Genomic DNA, 24,805 nt, shown 5'->3' with positions numbered 1-24,805 from the left:
TATTTCAAAAGGTGTGGTGACTTCTGCACGTGATGCACAGTTGTCTCTGTCTCCTTCAGAAAATCTCTGAAGAGCCTTCCTTCCTGTTTGGGATGAACAGTCTGTCACTAATTCAGCCTGGAAGAAACAAGCCCTTGTGTGAAACCACTGGCTTGGACGAAAGCTATAGTAGTGAAAAGGGGACAGTTTTTTAGCTTTTTTCTTTTTACAGCCTCTTTTTCAAGGGCCATCAGATGCAGCATTTGTTGGCAAAGGCTGTCTCTCATGGATCAGCTGAGGGTCAGGAACATACAGCAATCTGATACATGTTGAGGTCAAGCAGCAAGGACAGATGAGTTGCTAAGCCCTAATTTGAGGTTGGCCATCTCAGCTCTAAGTGACACCTGTTTGAAACAAGTACATCAGCTTATAGTAAGGAAATAGCTACTGTGCTTCTTCTGCATATCAATGACCTGTCCCGTTACACGTCAACTGACCTATTTTGTCTGCCTTGTCTCCATCCCCCTCTCCTTGTCGTCTCTATCCCATCCATCTCCCACCCTCTCCCTTACCATTTGATTCAAAAGTTACTTTTAGGAATTTTTTTTCAAAGTTATTTCATAAGCCAGTTTGACACTACACATCAGTGACCCTGCCTTTGAGACACCTTCATGACTGTACAAGTCATACATACATACATAACAACACATTCAAAATTCAGGAACCTTAGCAGTGGAAGTTGAGGGGGGGGGGGGTATTGCTAAGCCCTTAAAAGGCAGGGAATTGAACTTCAGACACTGAATTCAAAGCAACTTTAACAATTTGGTCTCTTGAGCTCAGCTGTATTTGAATGCTTGGTTTTGACCATAGAGATTAAAATTGCTCCATTGCCCTCTCACCATTGTTTACATGTTCATATTTAAATTACTAAGGAGACAGACTCACTTCTAGTGCTAGTCTGTAACAGGAACATACACTTAACATTAGCATAGTAGCGGTATATGATCTAAATCTTTTGTAACTGGAACAAAAAACCCTGGGCATTCACACCCTGCTTCTGAGGAGTCTGCAAAAGATGACCAGGAAGAAAAAACCTTTGAAAGATTAAAATAATTCTATAAAGGGATTTACACCTTCATTGGGAAAGAAAAATTAGCTGAAAACCATCATTTAAAATTATTATAAACGGATGATTTAGAGCAAATCTGTTACAAGCATCCAGCAGTATTTTTGCCAATGTAGATTGCATCCAGATAGTGCAATTCAATTAATGCCATCTTAAATGTTAATCAAAATGAGCTACAAGTGAACAATAGAAGGAAAACTGGAGAGAAACATTTCAAATCTGACTTCAGAGCTCTTGTCTAGCCTAGCAGAGATTTCTGGTGAACGGTTTCTTGCAGCTCTATTTATAGCTGCAGCTCTGGCTGAGCTGCTTTTTATAAATGGGCTTGGACTAAACTACAAAAAAGCACTTGCACAGTGGCAAATGTGTTTCTGCGTAGGAAGCTGATGTAAGACAGCTGTTGGATTTTCAATTCCACCGCTTGCTTAAGCTGCGCTAATTTGGCCCGTGCTGCAGAAAGAAGAGGGCCTTAAGTGGCAGAGGGACGTTATTAGATAAGCAGATGGGAATTGTCACGAATTATTAAAAAAAACAAACACCTACCCAAGACTGTAGAGAATGAATGCCTCCACACGGCCCTTGAAAAGAAGCAAGAGGCTCCATTCTTCAGTCTGTTAATGACAGGAGAGCAGCAGATGTATAGTAGAGACGGGATTTTTATATCCGTAGACCTGAACTGTTGCATGGATCCATGATGCCCAAAAGAATGAGTCATGACGACCTCTGGTATGCTCCATGTTGGGGTGGGGTTTTTTTTTAGACAAATCTTTGACATTCAGTAAAAATAAGATGCCAGGAAAAGCGCTGTTGTGAAAGCGCTTGCCAGAAGATACTAGTAGCAATAACAATAGTAATGCTGTATCTACGACACATTACAGAAAGGTAAAAAAAAAAACAAACAAGCTAGTCACAGATCCCCAAGCAGCACAGTAAGCATACTATGTACTCAAGCAGGAGAACTGTGAGGTGAATATTGAAACTAGGAGCCAGATGCTACTCAGGCGGAGCAGTTTTAGAGTCAATCTCTTGTCAGATTGTTAGTAAACACCTGGGAGATGCTTACTTTCAGTGGCCCCAACAGGACCGACTGTGTGTAAGCAAGATTTCCAACCCCATTGCCCAAAATGGCTGAACAACCTGGCGGAGGAGCAGGCTGGAAGGACCCCAAGTTCCCCGAGACTTGGGACCCTCATTCTGGTGGAAACTCCACATTTTGGTGTGGTTTCATTCAGCCTCTCCACTTACAAGGCTATTTCTGGGGACAGTGCAAGCAGCCATGGAAGAGTCAGGCTTTCAGTCAGGCTTTGCTTGAACATTCTTCCCCAGCTTCCAAGGGCAGCAAGAGATCAGGGAGACGGCCAGCAGCCCACAACCCCATGCCCGGGGCTCCACCAAGCCACACTTCCAGGTTTAACACCCAGAGCTGTGGAAACGCCCACAGCCCCCCCCAGGCCTCCCGTGGCCGCGACCACTGAGGCCCAGCGGCTGTCGGAGGAGCCGGCTCCGCTCAGGCCGCCTCCGCCGCCGGGGGACGCGCGGGAGGCGCTGGGCGCGCTGCTCCCCGCCCGCCCGGGCCGCGCCGCCCGGGCCGCGCCGCCCGCTTCCTCCCCTCGCCGCTGGGGGAGCTGCGGGCCCGGCCCCGCGTTGCCGGGCAACGGCGGCCGGGCAGCATGGCTTCCCCCGGCCCGGCGGCAGCGCCGGGCGCCCGGTGCGCGGGAGGGTCGGGAGGGAGAGAGGAGGCGCTGGGTAGCGCGGCGGGACGAGGGCGGCGGCGGCGGCCCGTCTCCTCCCTCTCCGCCTTCAGCTACATCCCGGCGAGACGGGAAGGGCCTCCGGAGCTCAGCTATTTCTACCGGGAGGCCAAGGTGAGGTAGGGAAGGGAGGGAGCTGGAGTGCGCCGGGGGAGAGGCGTGCGCCTTTCAAGGGGCTTGGTGCTCAGTCCCTGTGCGAGGGCTCTGCCCTCCTGGTGAGCCGTCTGGTCAGGCGGGTGTCTGAAAAAAATCCCGTTAACATTTCAAAGGCCGAGGGAAATGCCGTGCGCTAGTCTCAAGGTGGGCAATCTAAGTAGCAGGTTTCCAGAGGCCTTTGGGCGAAGTGTTAACGGGTGTTCGCTACTTGTGGGTGGAAAATGAGGGTAGGGTCTTTCGTTGAACGCCAGGAGAAGGCAGAGACGTAGTTTGCCAGAGATTAAGGACAAAGTGGCCACGTGCTATCAGCAAAATGTAAGACTTTGTTAGGGGCAACACTAAGAAAGGCAAGATTCTGTCACTAGGACTGGGTGTCGCACTGGTTGTTTTTCTGGTAACACGCTCTCAGGGACCCATTCATAAGAAACTGCTTTTTTTTCAGTCTATGGAAAAGGTTTTCAATATGGTTGGCACAAATATTCCACATGCTCAGCTTTAATAAAGAAAATCAAGAGAGCTACTCACTAACACCAATATATAGCTTGATAGCTGAATGCTTCTGAAGGTGTTGCATTGACACGTACGAAGAGTAACTCAAGCAGACTAGCACAGTTCCTCACTCCTCAGTTGCTATGTTATCATAGAATCATAGAATGGCTGGAAGGGCCCTGAAAGATCATCCAGTTCCAACCCCCCTGCATAGGCAGGGACATCTCCCACTAGATCAGGTTGCTCAGAGCCCCATCCAACCTGGCCTTGAACACTTCCAGAGATGGGAGCTTCCACAGCTTCCCTGGACAACCTGTTCCAGTGTCTCACCACCCTCACACTAAAGAATTTCTTCCTCATATCCAGTCTAAAGCTACCCTCAATATCACCCCTTTTCCTCATATTTAAAATCAGAAATAAAACCAGTCTTACACCTCCAGCCTCATCTGTGATATACTTCCAGGGGGTAGCATCCTTTCTCTCACTCTGAAAGCAGTTGTAGGAAACATTGAACTTAACAGCTTTCAGAACATTAAAAAGTTCTGAAATGGCTATTGTATCGATGTGATATAGCAATAGTATGGCAACTTTTATTTATTTATGACAATAAATATACCCTGTGAATCCTCTCCCCACCCAAGTGACAGGCTGCTGAACATGTGGAGCACTGGGCAGGGACAACTGGCGACCTGTGAGAGTTTGCAGGTGGTGTGGCCCTGGCATGTGGGCAGGGTGCAGACCACAGCACAGTGCTGGGCATTAAAGAACTGCAAAACCGATTTCCAGCATCGACTGAGTGACCCTGCCGAAAGACAGGGAGATTTGTAATTTCAGACTCCTTTGTGTTGATTGCAGCACTACCTTGGGAAGGTGATCTGAGCGAAAGATCAGCAGGCACAGTTGGTGCCATGCTTAACAAAACAGTAGGGAGAGCACAACAAGAGTAAGGCTATGGCAGGTCAGAGGGCTGGCGTGATACACTTGTGGGGCTGGTGGAGCCTGCAGTCTATCCAGTCTAAACAGACTTAGCAAGCATATGGTAGAGCTTTTGCTTGCAAGTCTGCTTTCACACTCCTGATGACCTGGTTTGTGGAAAATACTGCTCCAGTGGCATGGAAACAGAAAGTGGTAGCAGCTGTTTGCTAAGTTTCTTCACAGCACAGGCCTCGGCCACAGGGGAGGAAGCAAATTCAACCCATTCCTCTGCACGATTAAGGATTTAGACAATTTTAGTTTAGTTTTGGTTTGGTTTGTTTTTTTTTTTTGTTATTTATACAGGAAAATATTTTTTTTTCCTTTTTGCAGTTTAAATACCTAAAACCAACAGTGTGTCAGACTGAAGCAGAGAGAAAAAAAGGAAGGTGTGCTCAGCACATGGCCAGAGGCCAGAAATTCCTGCCTTTTAATCCCTTGGCTGACAGTTGCTCCCTCTGTTGCTTTACATAAGTTACTGTAGCCAGTTTGCTTGATGTTTCCTCTTCTGTGACATGGAGAAAGCTATTACCTATTTTATATGTGTCTGGAATATGAATGAATGTTTGCAAAGTGCCTAGCTTTAGTAGCAGCACATGGAGAATGCCCACCCTGAGTGTAAATTTCTTGTCTACTCTGTATACTTGCTGTGATGGGTTTAAGAAACAGTTCCCAACCTCTGCTGCCTAGGCCAACTAAGTCAGCATTTAACAATGAGAAGAAACAAGAGAAGAAAGTTATCAGTGTATTGTGCACAAAAGTGTTTCCTCTAGACATCTGGCAAAAGATCATCTGGGACTGGCCTACTTTTTAACATAACAGGCTGGCTACCTAGCTGCAAGTTCCAGAAAGGATTAGTTGACTGCTCTGACAGAAGTAACAAATAATGGACAAAGAATGCCACATTAATAAAAACAAAGGAACAAATAACATTCTTGGTGATGAGTGCATGCCAGGTGCCCACTAAACCGCAGAAGCAAGTAAACGGAGATACCCTTCCAGAAGAAGCCTGTGATTACAGTGGTGTCTCACTAGCACTTCTACCTGTGGTTTCCTTTTAGTGGAGCCATTATAGCTTTCTTAACCTGTCCTGACTTGACTATTTTTGGAGGATAGCATTGTAAATGGTAAGACTCAAAATACAGGAGTTTTTCAAAGGCTAAATTGGGCACCTCATAAAATGAGAGGTAAAAAGGCCAAACAGAATGTACAGTGTTTCAAATTCTTAGTCAGCCATGCACAAAATCAGTAATCAGTTGACATGTTTACCACAATATAGACCTTTTAATGAAGTTAATTAACAACTGACAGCATATTTCAACAGAGGATTTTGCTTTTCTTTCCTTGAAAACTTCTTTGGTTTTGAAATTTCTTTGATTCTGTTGATGAGACCTGCTTGACTGGATTTCATAAATGCATTTGTTTGCAGATCAGATCATTAATGTTGCTTGTTTGGATGCAGCTCTGTCAACAGGTATTATAAATAAAATAGTATTCTGGCTTGGGGCATGCTCTATTTTTATGTGACAGATACATGCATCCTACTGGATCCCAGGATTACCAGTGGAGTGTGTTTCTGAACTCTTCTAAATTCCTCTTTAATCAGAAATTAAACAGTGATTTCCACTGCAGGGTACCTTGGTCTTTTTCATCCAAAATTAATTCTGAAACTGTCTGCTTTCCTTTTACATTATAATACCAGATAATTTGACAAATGTATGAACCTGAGAAGGAGAATATAAAGGTCAGAAAAGTAAAGAAAACAAACAAATGAAGCAGTAAAATTTCCAAAAGTTGCAACAGGTTACAGGGAAAAATTTATGTGAATTGCCACAAGGGAAGTTTCAAAGCTGAAAAGACTTAAAGAAACCACACATCATTATGTGTTTTTATTGCAGACTGTACCAAAGGAGTGACCCAAACTTGCTAATGGTAGCTCAGTATTATGGCAGCTGCCATCATCTAATGCTGTATGTGTGCTGTTACTAAGTATTGAGTTATCAAGTAGTCATTCAATGGCGTGTAATTGGTAAAATTCAAAGTCAAGCAATACTGTCAATTACCCATTTTTTTCCCTTTTCTCAAGACAGGAGAAGTTTCCACTTACGATACCATTTTTGAAAGGTCAGAGGGTTACAACGAAAATCTTCACCGAAGTGACAGAGAACATGCAAAGGGTTGTGGTCTTAACATTAATAAGGAGGTAATATTTTTATAATTTCCTAATTATATTTGGTAAAGGTATTTTGTACTTTTTGACATGGCTGTAGACTGTAGCCATTGTTTTACCCTTTATAATGCAGCCTATATGGTATTCAAAGAATTAGATGGCCATTGTGGTCCCCAGCCTGGAGCTTTAGGAAAAAGCATTAGCCAGTGAAGACACTTGAGTTAGCTCCTGCTCTTTGATATCCTGCAGATTTCCAAGTGACAAGCTGTATGCAATTTTAAGCATGGGGAAAGAGATACACACAGCATGGCAAACCCTCTGTTACAGAGCTTCAGGGTCACTGAGAGTTGCCTCTGAACCCTCTGTGTCCCTCCAGAGTTGCATTTCAGGTGGTCCTGCAGCTCTTTCTGTGATGCTTGAAAACTCTTCTCCCTAAGAGGGCTGGATTCAGGGGTCCCAACTCAACCACTCTGCTCTAACATCCATCCTCCCTATGCTATCATTTGCCAAGGGAGCCCAAGTCTCTGAAGCTGGTGCGTGTGTTATGCAAACTTAGACCAGATTACCCTGCAGGAAGGAAATTCATAGGGAAGCAGTGCAAAGGAGGGGTCAATCAGAAAACCATGGACATGCCTGAAAAAGGTTGGACAAAGCCTTCAAGCCCAGTTGAATCAGGTGACAGATAGATAAGGAAGTATGCAGCCAAGTTTCTAAACAGTTGCCTTGAAAACAGAAATACTATAATACATACATATATAAAGATATATTTTTTTCCATGTAGTATCTGAGTAATATACATACATACACACACAAGTGTGTGATTTATATTTATATACACATACACAGGCTGTCAAAAGACAAATGATATGCAACCTGTATATGCTAGTGGACTCAAAATCCTGATGGGTTCATGGAGTGTAAAGACATGGGTAGGCTAAGAATGGCTGCCTGTATTGGTGATTATATATCTGATAGAGATGGAAGAAGGGAGAGACAAAAGTTAAAGTTACTGAAATTGCTGGGTAATAGAACTGTTGAGACTTTGGGACAAAGATCACTGCTTGTGATTCATCTCGGTAGCAGCTCTATATGCTAGGATTTCAGTGCACAGCTGTAATGCCCTTCAACTCCATCAGACAGTGCAGGGAGTACTAGGTGCTCCCAAAGGAGGCCCAGGAGTGCCCCTTACTATCACCTGCTCATGCCTAGTAATTCAACTGCAAATCTGCATGAGGCCAAAAGCTATGTGGATGACTATTCCAATTAAAAATAAGCCCCACATCTCCCCCAGTACCAAGCCCGACCTCCAGCTGAGAAAATTGTGTGGAAGCAGCATCAATGCAGAGTTAAGGTTTCTTGCGGAGCTTTTGTGTCCTTTCACTATCAGCAAAACTCACTTTCCTTCCAGCTTGCTTACTACAGCAAACACATGGGCCAGAGTTAATACAAGCTCTGCTGAGCAGTGCATGAAAGTGACTCTGCCTGAACAGGTGTCCCTTAATCCATCCCTTTAATTAGCATGGAGACACATCAAACCCACAGCTGCTGAATGTCTGAACATGATCCTCCTGCACATGATGACACCCAACACTGGATTTACCCATACCTAAGTGCAGGTCACATACTCATCTCCTACTCTTTACCTCAATGGCCCTCACAGACTTTATATAATAATAACAACAACTATTTTATAAAACATAGAAGTAAAAAGGCCACAACTGACATTTTTCCAGTGCAACACTGAAAGGAGACAAGCTGAATCCACCACTGAAAGTAAACCCTTCATTTTCTGTGGGGAGCATGGGTCTGCCCAGGGAATCCAACAGTACAGTCACAGGTACTCAGTTTAGCCACACGTAGCACAGTGACTGCAGCAGAGGGTTTGCATGAGGGTTTGCTTATTTCAAGCCTCAACAGTGCTAGAGTTACAAGCTGTGAAGGCGTATAGCAGGATGCTTCCCAACCAACTGCTGAAAAATCTGAAATCTGGTGAATGTCGAACTGCAAAGATGAAATCCCACTATGCACAGTCAGTGCTGTGCTACCAAGGATGTGGAAAACTGAATCTTATTTACTTAAAAGGAACACAAACTATCAGCATGACATACTGCTGCCCATCGTTAGCACTGTAAACCCTGTATGGCTAGCAAACTTGGTTTTGATGGTACAAAGATTCAGTCATTTCTTTGTTAACATTTATCCACAACTGAGGGTAGGGAGAAAATTGTCTCTTTTTTTTTGCCTACCCCTCTTCTTGACTTGATTTTTGTTCTGGTGGGGCTACAAGTTGGTGTACTGAATAGCTAATGGGGTGGAGCAAGGTAGGCAAGAAGGATAGGGGGAGAGTTGGGGGATGAATGGTTGTTTTGGAGTGGGCTTTTCTGGGATTTATTTATTTATTTATTTATTTTTAAAGGGTTTGCAGCATCTTTTTAAGAATCTCAGGTCTACTTTTGTCCATAAGTCTGGACATGTCTCACATCTGAGCCCTGGTCTGAGACCCTTCGAATCTGTGATCCTACCTACATCCTTGTGGGAAATGCAGGGGCTTGTGTGCTTCACAATTTCTATTGTAAGTGCTGATATGTCTCAGATTTTAGGTCTGTTGTAGCAAAGAAGTAATTTGTTTGCACCTGATCTGGGGTGTGACATCCACATTTGATTCTCCTTCTAGGTATTATTTATACCGTAAGGCTAGGTAAACACTTTGAGGACCAAGGCTTACTGCGTTAGCCAGTGTGCAAACATACAAGCCTGATAAATCTGAGACCTTTGGCTAGGGAAAGAAAAACAAACAAATCCTTGTCCTTCCCTTCGGAGTCCAGGGCTCCCCATTGCTGTAGCACAGGAAAGAACTGCAGATTGCAGATAGTGATTGCACAGTCACTTAAAAAGCAGTTTAGTAAGAACAAGCTTAAAATAATCTGTTCTTGCTCAGGTTATTTTTCACCAAGTCCACATGCCATCATTGCAGAACAGTTATTTCTATAACCTTACAGCTACAAGCATTTTTAGTAAAAACTTCCATTGTGTGCAAATACAGTAGTAAGTGCTTTATGTCCTTCAGGGAAAGCTTGTGTAAACAAGTGGTTTCTTTAAGCTTTGATTTTTTTCATGCAGTGGTTTCACTGAATTGTCCAAGGACGGTAGGTGTTCCTGTAGCAGGGGATACGAATTAAATCTCTCCTGTTTTTCAAATAAATCATGCAAGTCAGTGTACAAGAAAAACAAAAATAACAATAAAATCTGTGCCACTTTACAGTAACATTGCGCTTAGATTGCCAGTAACCACATGGTCATCACGTATGTGTGTGTGTTGTGTGTGTGTAAAAAATTATAAGTCCGCAGTAACTCCTTGTCATCTAGTGATGCATTCATGGTTTATTAATATACATATAAAAGTAGGTCAGGGATGGAACAGTAACACTGAAAATCACTGCTAAATAAATATACATCCATATAGTAGGTGCTGTACAGTTCTGTCATTTCGCCCCTGGTGACAGCACATTTAGCAGTAGATGACTGCCAAGCATTCCCTCTGTGATCTTCTGACAAGGAGAATTTTATATTTTCACAGGAAATGGCAAGACCTGTTGCTGTTTTGTCATCTTCAGAGTATGGGAGACGCATAAATAAGCCTGTAGAGCAGCTGGTCAGAGAACATGCAAGGTTTAATCTTGTACAGGCAGAATTCTACAGAAAAAATGGAATCCCCTGCTTATCGGAAAAATCTTCTCCAAGCCTGGATCTATGATAAATCTCTTCTACCTGCAACATTTATGTGGAGAAAAACCCAACACCTAGCATCAAAAAGCAATATGGTGCTTTTGCCTTTTCCTCCACATTTTGGCTAATCAGAATAATATGGATTAAAAATAGGATGAAACAGCAGCTATGCTTTTCTTTGTGCTACTTCAAACATGTATTCTTACAGTCTCATTGAAATCTCATGAAGAAGAACATCAGCAAGAGCTGAACATTTTAGGTTGCAAGACTGGAAATGGGACCTGTTGGGTCTACAGCTGCCTCTCTGCTATTTTAGGCAGTGCTTCTGCATAGCTGTGCACAGACGTAACATTTAAACAAGCTTGCTCCTCAGAGTATCAGTGGTCACAAATTTCTTAATCCGTATAGTGTTGCTACAAAATTGCAAGATGTTATTTTACCTGCACAACAGCTGAAATGGGGATTTGACCCAGATTTTCCAAAATGGATGGGTTTATCCATAAATGGGCAAGTAAAGACATGATCTGACTTAAGAGAAATGCTTAGCAGTTTCAGTAGACTTCAAGTGGAAGTCAAGTTAAAGGGAACTTCTGAGTACTTAGCATTTAAATAGACAAAAGTCTCGGCTTAGCCAATTTCGGACATCCATTGTGCTTCTACTATATGAATGGTGTCTGAGGGACTGATCTGTTCGAGAGTGCCACAAGAAAAATCATCTTTGGTTCTGTATCCAATGATGGAAAAAATAAAAAAAATAATACTGGGAGAGCAAGCACTAAATAGTTTGGTAGAAAGGATGAAAAAAAACCACAAGTAGTAAGTTATATGGTGATTTCAGGAGTATGTCCTACAGGGTATGCATTGGGTTGGTTCTCAAGAGCCATTGATCCTGCTGTTGTTTAAAGCTGGAGCAGTACTGTTCAGAATGGAACAGCTGGACTGATTGTACCAGAACAAGGACTAGATGTCCACAGCTTTGACTGACACTGGAGTTCTGTCATGTACGTACACATAGGAAACGTGTATTATTTGTGAACACAATGATTATCCTACTAAAAATAATAGAAAGAAAGAGCTTCTTAATATGAGTCCTGAATAAGTAATAAATTAGGCAATCAATAGTACTTGTTTGGCATGTGTGAGCAGCAGAGCACTCAGAGCAGCCCAGAGGTGTTTATTACTTTCAGAGGTGTTTATTTACTTTAATTATTCATGACCTGCAAGTTCCTCTATATTAAATGAGCTAGGGACAGGAGAGCAGTAACTGAAACATTCCTTTTCAACAATAAATACTTCATTAAACAAATCCAGCAGTGTTAAATGAAGGGAATCACAGCAAGAGCAAAGTCAGAAGGAAATGATTTCTAACAATAGCAGAATGCCTCTCCAAAAAACAGTATCAAATGTATACCAGTGAAGAATGAGATGGAATATGGCCATATTCTAGACAGGTTATTTTTAGTTTGGGACAGTCAGTACAAATTACTTGTTTTAAGTAGTCTTACTATATTTACAAACCATCTGTGCTTGAAAAAAACTACGGGAAATCATATCTGTTTGAGAACACCACCACCTTCTGGCCCGAGTAAGAAGTACGCATCACCAGCTCACTTCCACTGTGGAGAAAGGCATGAGTCATCAACACCAGGATGAGTTTTCCTCTCGTTTCTTTGCTTGTGTTACCCCCTGCTCTTTCAGACCCTTCTCATCCCATCTCACTTTTGAAGGCTTTTTACAGGTTTTTCCTACTGCTGCTTCTTTCTTACTCGGTTTTGAGTGGTTGACTTCTCCCTGCAGTGCTCAGTTAGTGTCAAAATAAAAACCTTGATGATCTCTTCTGTATTACAGAGAAGTTCCTTATAAATGTCTGTAAAGACATTTCAATCACTCTCCTTCAGAATCTCTTTTGATAGGATAAAAATTTGTAGGTTACTTGTGTGCTGTAAGCTCCCGATTACACTGTTGGAAAGTATATCTTTAATGGAGTTAAATCCAGTAGGCTGCAGGTCACCAGTGGTGCTCCCCAGGGCTCAGTTTTGGAGCTAGTCTTATTCAATATCTTTATCAATGATCTAGATGAGGGGATTGAGTGCACTCTCAGAAAGTTTGCAGTTGACACCAAAATGGGTGGAAAGGTTGACCTGTTTGAAGAGTTGGAAGATTCTACAGAGGGACCTAGACTACTAGGTTTATGGGCGGAGGCCAATTCTGTGAGGTTCAACAAAGCCAAGTGCCGGGTCCTGCACTTGGGTCACAACAGATCCAGGCAACACTACAGATTTGGGGAAGAGTGGCTGGAAAGCTGCCCACAGGGAAAGGACTGGGGGGTGTTGGTCAACACCCAGCTGAATATGAGCCAGCAGTGTGCCCAGGTGGCCAAGAAGGCCAACAGCATCCTGGCTTGTATGAGAAACAGTGTGGCCAGTAGGACTGGGAAAGTGATTGTTGCCCTGTACTCAGTGCTGGTGAGGCCTCACTTTGAGTACTGTGTTCAGTTCTGGGCCCCTCACTACAAGAAAGACATTGAGGTGCTGGAGTGTGTCCAGAGAAGGGCAATAAAGCTGGTGAAGAGTCTAGATAACAAGTTTTATGAAGAGAGGCAGTGGAAACTGGGATTGTTTAGTTTGGAGGAGGCAGAGGGGAGACCTCATTGCTCTCTACAGCTACCTGAAAGGAGGTTGTACTAAGGCAGGCATTGGCCTCTTCTCCCAAGAGAATAACAATAGGACTAGAGGCAATGGCCTGAAGCTGCACCAGAGGAGGTTTTGACTAGCTATTAGGAAGAATTTATTTACCAAAAGTGGTCAGGCACTGGAACAGGCTGCCCAGGGAGGTGGTGGACTCACCATCCCTGGAGATCTCAAAGAAACATGTAGATGGCACTTCAGAGCATGCTCCAGTGGGCATGGTGGGTGTTATGTGTTGGTTTGGTGGTGTTTGTTGTGGGTTTGGTTTTTTGTTTGTTTGTTTTTTTCCTCCTGGGTGTATGGTTGGACTCAATGATCTTAGTGGTCTTTTCCAACACTAAGGATTATTTGATTCTGTAATTCTTACCTCTTGGTGCTCGCTCACCTGTCAGTGCAGACTTACTACTGCGAGTAAAGGTATTATACATGCATCAAATTAACACGAATAGAATGCATACCATGACACAACATAAATCATGTTTTGGATCTGGATTTTGCATCCAAAAATCTCCAGGTATCACTGAGACAATTGATGGACACCCACAACACACAAGTTACAAACAGTAGCTTTGAAACAATGGCCATGTTCTATATTTACTGGTGAAATATACAGAATTTTCAAGGATGTAAAAGTTACACCTTTTTTGTATCAAATTGTAATAGATGTTGCAAATTCTGCTTTGCTACTCATAAACAGTATTTCCACACAGGACAGGATGCACAGGCTTACCTGAAAATGTGTTATGTCTGTCAAGTACAAATAATGGGATCAGAACTAAGGCTCTGTGTTGTGGTTTGAAGGGGCCCAGGATAGTGTTATGCTATCAATACAAGAACCTAAAGAGAGGGCATTTAGGACGCTGGGGAATCCAGGGGCCAGAACAGAACAGAAAGGGCTCAGTGTTTCCTCCTATTTCTTACCATAAAAGCAAGGACAGCAAAGTCTGTCCCTTCATCCTTCCTGCTTCCAGCAGACATCTTGCAGAGATGCTCTTGCTCTTCCATCTTCAGCTCACCACATGTTCTGCAGGATCCAAATCCATCAGTTGATGGGAAGAGCCCTGGACCCTTCTGAGTCAGCTCTGCTGTGAGGGACTGACAGACACTTACAAACACTTCTATCAGCAACTACTGGAAAGGGTTTTGTATGTATTTGTGTGTTTTCATTATTATCCCACATTACTGTCCCTTCCCTGTTCTATTACATTTGAAGTCTCTCTTCCTTGTTGTCCTTTTGTCTTCTCCTGGGGGGATGAAGTGGAATAACAGAGAGCAATTTGGTTCTCTGGGTTTTGGTTTGCCCTGACCACTAAATGGAAGTACCATTTTTTACTTCATCTATCTGTAAAGCTGAACTGATCCAAGGGCACACTTGTTCCCGCTGAAGTGTTTACTGGTTCCAGTTCTCAGTTCCACCCTTCTGCCAGATTCATAATCACCTGTAAAAAAGGCCTGCCTAGGACATAGCTTCTCTGAGCTTCAGAGCATAATGAGTTTCAGTTCAAGCTCACACGGCAGGCTGTGAACTAAAGGAACTAAAGGAACTCTGGAGCACTTAGATGACCCCAGTTAGCCAGTTTAGCTAAAACTGCCACCAAAACCAAAACTACAAATATTACATACCTAGAAGAAAGGGTGGCTCCCACAGAGACCACTGTGCAAGTCCACTACCCTGTGGCAGCTGTTCTTTTACGTAGTGAACCAAATCTTTTTTAATAAAAACACTCTGTAAGGTATTGCTATTTAGGGAACAGCCCTCTACAGCTCTGCAGAATAAGCAACAAGCCAATACTGGTTGTGCAACCACTACACATTTTACTTTTATGAACCACTTGGGAAATCACACAAACAGCTAGGAGTAAATAACACAATTTCTTTTTATACTATCAAGAAAAGCCCTGATTGGTAGGCAGCATGGCACATTCCTGTGCTTTCAGCACCAGCCAGTACCTTGCATAGTCATATCTGTCCATTTGTAGTAATGAGTGAAACCAGTGAAAATACAAAGAAACACAGCACTGACTGTCTGGCACTGACATCTGTTAACTTACAATAAATACACAAAATTTAATAAAATATATGGCTCTTTATTACTCTTTACAAGTGAGTTGTTCCAAATATTGGAAGGTCTCACATTCAGAAGCCCAAATAGTCTTAGGTGGAGCTATTTAAAAAATAGAATTGTTCTTCCATGCACAATATTTACACTTTATAGTACAGGAGGTCAACCTGTGATTTAATATTATTCGCCAGTGTCAGCAGCCAAGTCCATACGTATGAGGAAAGATTTTTTTGTGTAGATATTCTGCCATCTTTGTGCTGTTTTGTAGGTTCTCTATCTCAAAAAATGGAATCTGGAAACAAAACAAAAATGATTGCTGGAAATACTTTTCAATAAACTACTGGATAAAATTGATGCTCATTAAGCAGATGTAAAACTACACAAAGATTTGTCTGTTTTAAAATTAAACATTTAATCCTAAACATATTATTGATCCATAAATCATCTGAATAGAGATTACTGTAAAACAAAGATGGATATTAATGACAGAGTAAACTAAGTTAAATAGAACAGATTTAGGCTTATGTGATAAGTGATTAAGAATGGAAAAGATTATCTCAAAAATCTGAAGTTACTGTTTTGGTCCAAAGTATTTTTAAAGATAAAAATACCCCTATTAATTCAACAGGCAAAATAAAGGATATACTCTGTTGTTAAAATATTGTTTAAAATACAAAGCAGCTCCTTTTTTAACACCTCTTCTTGAATTCCAAAGTCTGAGCTTTTTAAAAAAGTATTTAAATAAAAATCCCAATTCTGTTGAACGCTTAGCCAACATTTTCACAACAGAGAAGTAGTCTGTCAAGTAGTCACTATTTGGCAGAAAACACTAGTTGATCCAAGGAAGGAAAAAGCATTTCTGTAACACCTTCAAAAAGGGAAAAGCTAGGCAGAGAGAACATAATGTAGAAAGGACAAGATTACACCTGCCCTGGGAATTAACTGCCACTATAGTTTTAAGCATTATAAAATAATAATTTTCCACTTCTTTTGTTAGAGTAACAACAAACCACTGTCTTTGGACTTTACCTGTACAACTTCATAACCAAGTAACTGAAGATGTCTCTGTTTGATGGCTTCTTCTCCCAACAGATTGTGGCTATTAACACAAAATCTATTTTGACCATCGACGCAGAGGGCAATCCTAAAATCAAGCACAAGTGTTGTTTTGAAAAGAATCAGTTACTTTAGTCACCACAACTACAGCAGTTCCCAGGAACTCCCCTCTTACTCCCTAATACCTCCTAGAATTAGACACTGTAGGATGAGAGTTACTTGATTCAGGACAATTTAAATTACTCAACTTAAGGGTGGGAGGATGAAAGCCTGAAGCTTAGTAAAGCTAACCTGAAAATCTTATTTTTATGCTCTGAAAAAAAATTACCAGACAAGTTAATAAGACTTTGATATTTTTAATGCTACTACTGCTAAGCTGTTTGAATTATTCTACAAGGAAAAACATACTAAATACTTGTCTCAACTTGAAAACAGCAGCTAAATTTATTCAACTTAGTAGTGCAACTGTTAAACCTGTTAAAGTTACATTTAAGCTCAATCTGTGTAAGTTAAAGCTGCATGTATGGTTGGCAGCATCCAGATTATATTTTTTCTATATGGTGATAAATGCCACACTTAAATCAAATTTCCATATCCACTGTCAAAAAGTTCCTTACATTTTCAGAAGGTTAAGTGTATTGTGACCTCATTTACACACAAAAGCTATAGTTTTTAAAAAAAAAAATCAAAGCCCATTCTTAAACATTTAAGGATGGGATTTTTGACAGAACATATATTACTCTGTGAGACTTGTGAAGGTTAAGCTGGAGAAAACATAACCTTTTCAAAGACTTTTGCTTTACCCACAGAAGTGCAGTTACAAACACCAACCAGCAGGTTTCTTAACTTGGTATCCAAGGTTTCTCAAAATAATGTTTGTTTAACATTAAACACCGATGCATTTTCAGTAAAAACAGCAACTATAGCAAATATCCTCATATCCACACAGGATTCCTTCCAGAAGTACATTTGTGAACTCAAACTGGCTTAAACTGTGTTAAATCTATGCAGGCATACTCAATTAGAATTAATTTGGTTTTAATTTGAAACTGAATTACAGAAGATTGAAAAATTTTACTGTAATCCAAATCAGGATCACTTTGATCCTGACTATCACTGGGTAATGAGACTAATGGTCTGAAACTGTAAAATTGGAAAGTAGAGTAATGAGGAAAAAGTACAGATTGTTAATTTTGCCAACTTTGTCCTTTTTCCAGGGGTTTCAATGTGAAACTTTAGCTGTGTTGAGGTCAACAGCAAAACTCCAATTAGCTTAAATTTTACTGGGGTTTCCTCCTGGATGCTCTTTGTTACTGTCTATGTTTTATTGGTGGTTTCTTTTATTCTCTTACCGTCTGTGAACCTCTTCACATTGGGCAGCAGGCAATACAAAACCTTCTTCATCTAATTTAATCTCAATATCTAGTATAGATGAAAAGAGAAATTACATCAAAACTATTTTTCTATAACAAACTGTTTGCTGTAATCCTCATCCTCTTACAGTTCATTGTTTTATAAAAGAGCTAAACTACTATTGCAATACTTTCTTCTGAATCACAGAGTCTTGCAAAAGATGTGTATTGACCATTTAACACAAATGAGTGAAAATTAGTAACACTTTAGCCTTTCATAACAGTAACAGCAAAGTAGAATTCCAAGTCCACTAAAAACCATAATGTAGCTAAATGGCACTTTGGCTAGGGACTCTGGAATTTCAAGGGCTTTACAGAGAGAGGCTCTTTCTCCCTTCCGTCTCCCTACCCATTTTATTTTTCTTACTAAATCTCTAATTTTACAGATTATGTCAATCTGCAAACAGAGCTTGGGACCTACACCCTGCCATCTTCAACCCCATGTGTAAACTGAAATGCAGAGTAATTCTACATTTTTTGTCCTCATCTCTATGATGTCAATAGGATCCAAGAGACCCTCCCCTCAACACCTTACTTACCATCCACCTCTTCTGGGCACACATCTTTCTTCATCACAACCTTCTCTCAGTTTCCTTTCCTGGTGCATGAAACACTCTGTTTTGGTCACTGCTCTCTTTCAGTCCACAAACCCCCACTGACTACAGGTAGTTGATATTTCTTGCTAAGGTGAGAGAAGCCCTGCTGAGCAGGGCTGAGGCTGACAACCTTCCAGATCTCCAGTTCTCTACTCAGCATCAAAGCAGAGAGGTCAGGCAAGGGGCATTGCCTCATTTTGCTTTACATTATACAAATTGTTTACAGGGTAAGTAAAAGTGGAGCCAATAGTAAAAATAACAGAATGCAAGAGTGAGCAGCTATTTTCAGTGCAGACTGGTTGTATAAATTCCAAGTATTAATGTAGTTATTTTCTCTCCCTGTTCTTCTTTCTCACTTTAAAAATGCATTTACTCAAAGGTCCCATAATGTTTCCTGACTTCAGACCTTCTACAGAGTTCTTTCCATATTTGCACATGTTAAAATGCACACAGGAGGAATAAAATAATTTTTATTTCTGGAAAATAACTGAGCCTAAAATTTTGACAGCGTAAGTACTCATTTTATTATTATCTAAAGAAATGTTACTTACCAACTGTATAGAAATAGGGTGTTGATACCTCTGATGCAAAATATATTCTTTTTTTCAGTAAATAAAGTAATCCAGTCTTCACCCTTTTGAGGAGATGAACATCTTCAGAACTGTGACGTGTGACAAATGTCTTTACTCGATACTTTGGAAGGAGTTTGGGACCCTACATAATGTCATAAAATTAAATCAAAGAAAAGAAAAAGGGAGATAACATTTTTTGCAATTATCTCATATTAATATAGCAAAATTTATTATGTGCATTTCAAAATTATGTCTATTGCAAGTCTTGCAGTCTAAGGGGTGAGAAACTTAAAAAAAACCCAAACCAAAACAAAAAAAAACATCCACCAGAATATCCTCAGCAAGCATCCATGCTATCAAGCTGAATATAATGCTCATTAGAAATGCACAACTGTTTCCATTCCTCTACAGTCAAGCGAACATCAAAGTCCCCAATACCTTTTGTGTTCCAAGACATCACAAGCCAAACATAAAAAAGGAACAGCTGCTGGAAAAGCACTTGGAAATACTCAAAAAGCACTCTAACTTACAGCTATTCTGTTCTGTCCAACGAACAACAACAAATACATCAGGTCAACCAAACAGGTAGAAATGTTTCATATTTTCATAAAGGAAAAAAGCTATTTCATCCAATTCCAATGTTTTTATGGGGAAGACAGTTCTCTACTAATTATCAACACGGTCCCAGTGACCCTATACCTCTTTGTAACATCAGTTCTGGTTCCATATGTACCATACCTCATAAAATGGGCACTCCAGGGTAATACTCAGAAATAGCTGGGTTAGCTGGGAGGTAACAATTCTGTCCATACCAGGTGGCTGAGCTGAAACAAAAATATTCAGGTTTTCAGGTGTACCTTCAACAAAGTATCTTTATACAAACCATCATGCAGAAGTTAGGAAAAACTATTCAGTTTAACATGCAGAAAAGCTTATTGGTCATTGTCATTCTTGATCATTCTCTGAATTAACAGAAAGATCTGTTGTGAAATTACATAGTTAGAAAACTGAGGAAATAATTTATAAAAACATCAATATAATACAGCTAGCAAGATCTTAAGACTGTCATATTTTCTGACCAAAAAATTGAGTATCTGAGAGGTGCATAACATTCTATAGGGAGGATTAAGTTTGAGTTTAGGTTTTGGAGAAACAGCCCATTTTCTTCTCTTCCTACAACCCCTTCTCTCCAAGTTATAATCCTAGAACCTCATTGTTTCAATCAGCTGTTTATCTGGAAGTAGTGCATAATACTGAATTACTTCTGGAAATTTGTCTGCAAGTATTTACTTGAAGCATGTTTCATGTTATGTGTAAAGTACTATTATAGAATAGTAAAAACCTTATGTAGAAGACGACACTAATAATGCAGGTCACTTCTTAAATTCCTGTTCTGAACTTTTGATCACTGTAGTGGAATATCTTTATTGATTTAAAAGAACATATTCAAAGTAACTGGTACTATGAGGCTTCTCATTTTCAAAGTATCAGCTGTGTTTTTTAGGACATGAGGAACGTCTGCTTCCTAACAATCAACCTCTTCAGGTATTTTGTGTTGAGCAGCTAAAAAGTGGGTGACAACAGTTTCTAAGAACTTGAAAACTTGATCTTCTATAGAGTTTTATTAACAGACTAATCTTAGCTGAGATCTGGAAATGTCACTGATCTTTCTGGCATAGTTTACATATTCCTATAATGCTGCTAAATATGCTCTACTATCTGACACAGAAATACTTACAGCTTACAACTGTGTTATCCGTAATAGGTTTGTGTCCAAAACCGTTGGATTATGTAATAGAGCCAAGGACAGGCTGTAACACAGGAGATGTTATAAAAGCTTACTAGATTGAGGAAAAAAAGCAGGTGAAGGCAGCCCTTGTAGACAAGAGAGTCTTGAAAGCAGCAAATGAGCAGATTCTGAGATCTCTTAAGCAAGATGGGATAAACCACGGGGTAGGTTTTTAAATTTCATAATGTTTTCCTCAGTATGGTAAGACGTAGAGCCAAGGACGGGGCTGTAGTGCTCACTCACAGGTGGAAAGGAAAGGAGCTCAGGGCATAGAACAAAGATGGGCACAGTAAGCCTCCACCACAGGAGTGTAGTTGGCAGACAGGATGCCAATGAAAAGAAGCATCACATAACTGCATCAGATTCCAGAGTAAAAGTAATTTAAAAAACAAATGAAGAACCAATCTTTATGCCTTGTTTAAACATATGTGAGCCTTAGAATTCAATTTACATTTTTACCTACATAATTAAAAAAATCCCATACTAGCCTATCCTTAACTGCTCACATTTATGATGCCATTATATTTTACTGGTTTAGATCTCACTTCTGTTTTAATCAAGCCAACAATTATTCACTGCAAATTATTTTTTTCAGCTTTATCCATTTTCAGCTTTCACAAGCTGATCGTAACACAATATGAAAGAGAAATACAACCTACTTGGAAGCAAGAATACAATACAATCATCCTTATAGTGAAAGAACAGAGGAGTAGAGATGACAGCTCAAGCCCATCCTCGGTTTTACCTTACCCCACCTGAAAAGCTGGACATGATGCAGGCTGGCAGAAGGTAAGGAATTAGGTGCTAAAATCACTTACGTGCTATTTGAATCATAAGGTAAAACATTATTTGAAAAACATATGTAAAAAACATATATAAACATATATAATTTAGCACATTCTTATCTATAAGCTTTCTGTTGCAATGTGACACTACCTCACTTCTATCTAGAATTTGTACTAATACTTACCAAAGTTTATAAAGATTTTTAGGCTCTTTTAAAAAATATAACAATTAATTGTTTCTGTAGTAATAGGTGAGCTTGCTAGTAACACAACTGTAAGCAAGCTGTGGAACAGTTATTCAAACTTTTCTTGCATACTGTAATTTGGTCCCAATTTTAAAGGCTATGAACAGGTTTTCTGACAACCGTGATAGTGCAGCTTGCCCTTAGAGCCCCAGAGAGAGAGTGGTTTGGATGCTTAGGAAGATATCTAGAAATAATCTAGATGATGCAATGTCACAGAGGACTTAACCTTAAAAAGACAGGTAGCGGAATCTTAAATCTAACCAGCGGTGCCCAAGCAGAAGGTAACTGTTTTAGCTTCACAATCAGTACTACTAGTATTTCTATTGTTTTTGAATGCCTGAGAACCAGTCCCAACCCTAAGGAGTGTAAGATCCAAGCAACCAAAGCAAACGATTGTGGGGGAAGAAAAAGATACAGAAAAGTGATTTGCCCAAAGCCACAAATCAAATGGGGGGCTACATCTAGTATAAAAGTCTAGACTCAGGACTCACTATCCAGTGTTCCACCTTCATCCCATTTCTCGCATGTGGCAGTCTTTACAATGCAATACTTTAAAGGAAAATTAATCCAGAATCATGAAATTACATTTTACATCACTCACTCCTCATTCCAAGTATCAGTGTCATTAAAAAATCTAAGACTTTTGGTCTCAGGCTTGCTGTTGCCAGAATAACTAGTTTCAATAGCCTTCCTAGCATGACCAGTCTCACAGTAACATTGTCTTACTGCACTGTGAGTATTCACATAGGTCACTCCATAGGCAAAATGTGTAAACAGACAGACTTAAAAGTACCACATTTTCCCCACAGAATAATTCAGCATCTAAAAAGAGACAAAGGACAAACATGGCGAAAACATGGATCAGGATTTTTTAGAAAAGCAGAAGGATTAACTGAAAGAAAATTTTGAAGAGATTTCAAATCTCTGTTTAAGATTTTACAGGGCAATTTTCAAACTCCTCTAAATGATATAAACTGAAAGACAACTGCAACTGTGACAAGGAAGCAACTATCTTTGGCCTCTTCATCATCATTCTCTAGGTCACTGTTGATTTGGCAGATATAATTGCTAACAAATGGGTTCGTGACAAGAGACATACCACCTAATAGAATGAAATGCAGAACATAGCAAGAGAAACACTGCTCCTTACCTTGAAGCTTTTGCAGAAAATAAGGACTAAATATTTTTGGCAGAAAATTTACTGGATAACGTTGAATAAGGACACATGAGTGCAGCAGGCTCAGCAAGGTGTGAGGCTGAAAGTGACTCAAGTGAGTATACAGTATGGTTTCAAGCTTCCTGAACAAGGATGAAGCACTTGGAGGGAGATAATGAAGAATCCCAAATGGTATAATACACTCAGCAATCTGGTCAGTGGTAAATCTGTCAGCATCTGAAATCAAACCTTCTGCCACTGCATCGAAAATGGGCTTAGAAAGGATCATCTTCTGGCAGCAATACCGCATGACTTTGCAGACTGTTTGAGGATGCATGGTAAAGATGGACTTGGGAACATGTGTTTCCAGTGCCTCTGTAAAAATTTGTTCATGATGTCCAAAGTATAGGAAGGCTTCCAGTACATTAACCAGTTCATCATCTGTAAAATATGGAATATGCTTCACAGAATGTTTACACAGTGCTGTGATTAAGGGAACTGCCTGAGTCTGATGAAGAACAACCAGTGCATTCAGTATTATGCTTACGAACTTTGGACATAGCTGGGGAACTATGGTTAAAGTGACACTGTTTAGCTTCTTTAGCAAGTCTTGGTAGTGTTCACCTTCTCTGACAGATACCTGCAGCATCTGATAAACCATCACCATTTCCCTAGGACTCCACTTCTCAATGTCTCTTTCTTGCATGTGACTCACAATTTGTTGCAGCTTTGCACAGCTTGGGCCTTCCAACTCAAGCAAACTCCCACCGAGCGCACACAGATTTTTAACAGTCAACTGCCCTTTACCAAGACGTTCCTCACCCTCTGAAAGCAAGCTTGTTATCAGTGTACTCTGCGGGTCTATACGTAGCTTTATTAAAGCTTGCAGTGCATTCAGCAGCCCAGTGTTTGACAGTTTTGAGCACTCAAATTCAAACTGGAAGCATAATGCCCTGAAAACATCATTCTCCAACACTTCTTCTGGGTTTTTCAGACCACTGTCATCCACCTCAACTTCAGAAATCCTCTGCAGGGCTCCTGATGCCATAGTATCAGACATGACTTCCACAGAGGTAAGAAAGTAAAAAATATCTTTTGATGTACAAAGGCTGTTCAGTTTCTTGAAAAACAGTTGTTCATCCATCCACTCATTAGCAGATTTAGGACTGCTCCCGGTATCCCCACGAAGATGCACAGTTTCATTAACAGAAAGAGACTGTATCTGCAGTTGTACGTGTTTTTTTCTACGAAACATATACTGAGATTTATCTTTGAAACATAGCATCCTCATGGCTACAGAGCTACAGTTCTGGGGCTTTCGTTGCCCACTGAGAAAGCTCAGCCTCTTGCTCAGGGTCATCAAAATGGACCTGCTTGCTGGTGTGCTGGATGAGTAAAACTGGAAACTTTTTCGGCTAATCAAAGCCATATTGGAGCCACTGGGTTCTCAAATGATACCTAGAGGAAGAAAAATACAGATAAATACATAGCTTGGAAAACACCGTGTCATTCAAACGCAGCAAGGAAAACTGCTGGCGGCTGGGCACCGCTGGGATGAACCTTCGGCCACAGCCACCCGCCCGAGGCTGGTGAAGAGGCAGCTGCGGAGAGCAGCGAGACCTGCGTGACAGGCTGCGGCCCTGCCCCGCGCCTGCCGAGGGCACTGCGGAGGGCGGGGGGCTGGGCGGAGGGAAGGGGGACAAGAAGCAAGAGCCGCACAAGGGCGCTTTTCCCTTTACCCGGGGGCACCGCGCAGACTCCCGGCTGCCGTGGGGCCAAGGGGGGCGAGGGGCGAGCCTGACGAGGGCTGCGCGGCACCGGCGGGACCTCCCCGCCCCACCCCACGGCGCGTCCCTCCCAGCCCTGCGCCCACTGCCGCCTGCCGGGCTGCGCTCCCAGCCCTCCGCCCTCCTCCCCGTCGCCCCGCTCCGGTGCGGCCGCACGACCGGCCGCAGCGCCGGGCCCCTCACCTCCCCCGCCGGGGCGGGCAGCGCGGGGGCCGCCGGGAACTTCCGCCGCCTTCACCCGCGGTTCCCGTAGCGGGGGCCGGGCCGCCTGCGGCCGGAGGCGCGGGCT

At 41.5% G+C, this 24,805-nt stretch overlaps 2 protein-coding genes across 5 annotated transcripts; one reads left to right on the top strand and one right to left on the bottom strand.

The window, feature by feature from the left end:
* Positions 1-2,775: 2,775 nt before the first annotated feature.
* Positions 2,776-11,353, top strand: CFAP90 (cilia and flagella associated protein 90). The gene is made up of 3 exons (XM_051610259.1): positions 2,776-2,970; positions 6,560-6,676; positions 10,221-11,353. The coding sequence occupies exons 1-3, from the start codon at positions 2,776-2,778 to the stop codon at positions 10,395-10,397; spliced, it is 489 nt and encodes a 162-aa protein (XP_051466219.1). The 3' UTR covers positions 10,398-11,353.
* A 3,769-nt stretch (positions 11,354-15,122) lies between these two features.
* Positions 15,123-24,788, bottom strand: FASTKD3 (FAST kinase domains 3). 4 transcript variants are annotated; one of them, XM_051609599.1, is made up of 7 exons: positions 24,700-24,788; positions 22,724-24,187; positions 19,493-19,578; positions 18,734-18,896; positions 17,527-17,596; positions 16,148-16,262; positions 15,123-15,410 (listed from the first exon to the last, which is right to left on the bottom strand). In XM_051609599.1, the coding sequence occupies exons 2-7, from the start codon at positions 24,156-24,158 to the stop codon at positions 15,312-15,314; spliced, it is 1,968 nt and encodes a 655-aa protein (XP_051465559.1). In that variant the 5' UTR covers positions 24,159-24,187; positions 24,700-24,788; the 3' UTR covers positions 15,123-15,311. The 4 variants fall into 4 exon arrangements, 3 of the variants coding, with proteins under 3 accessions (XP_051465559.1, XP_051465561.1, XP_051465560.1); XM_051609601.1 differs by lacking the exon at positions 24,700-24,788 and adding an exon at positions 24,469-24,554; XR_007888516.1 differs by lacking the exon at positions 15,123-15,410 and adding an exon at positions 18,126-18,184 and having other exon boundaries at positions 16,244-16,262.
* Positions 24,789-24,805: the final 17 nt, after the last annotated feature.

This window comes from Apus apus, chromosome 2 (assembly GCF_020740795.1).
Source record: "Apus apus isolate bApuApu2 chromosome 2, bApuApu2.pri.cur, whole genome shotgun sequence".
NCBI lineage: Eukaryota > Metazoa > Chordata > Aves > Apodiformes > Apodidae > Apus > Apus apus.
This window is presented reverse-complemented; position numbering and strand designations above follow the sequence as displayed.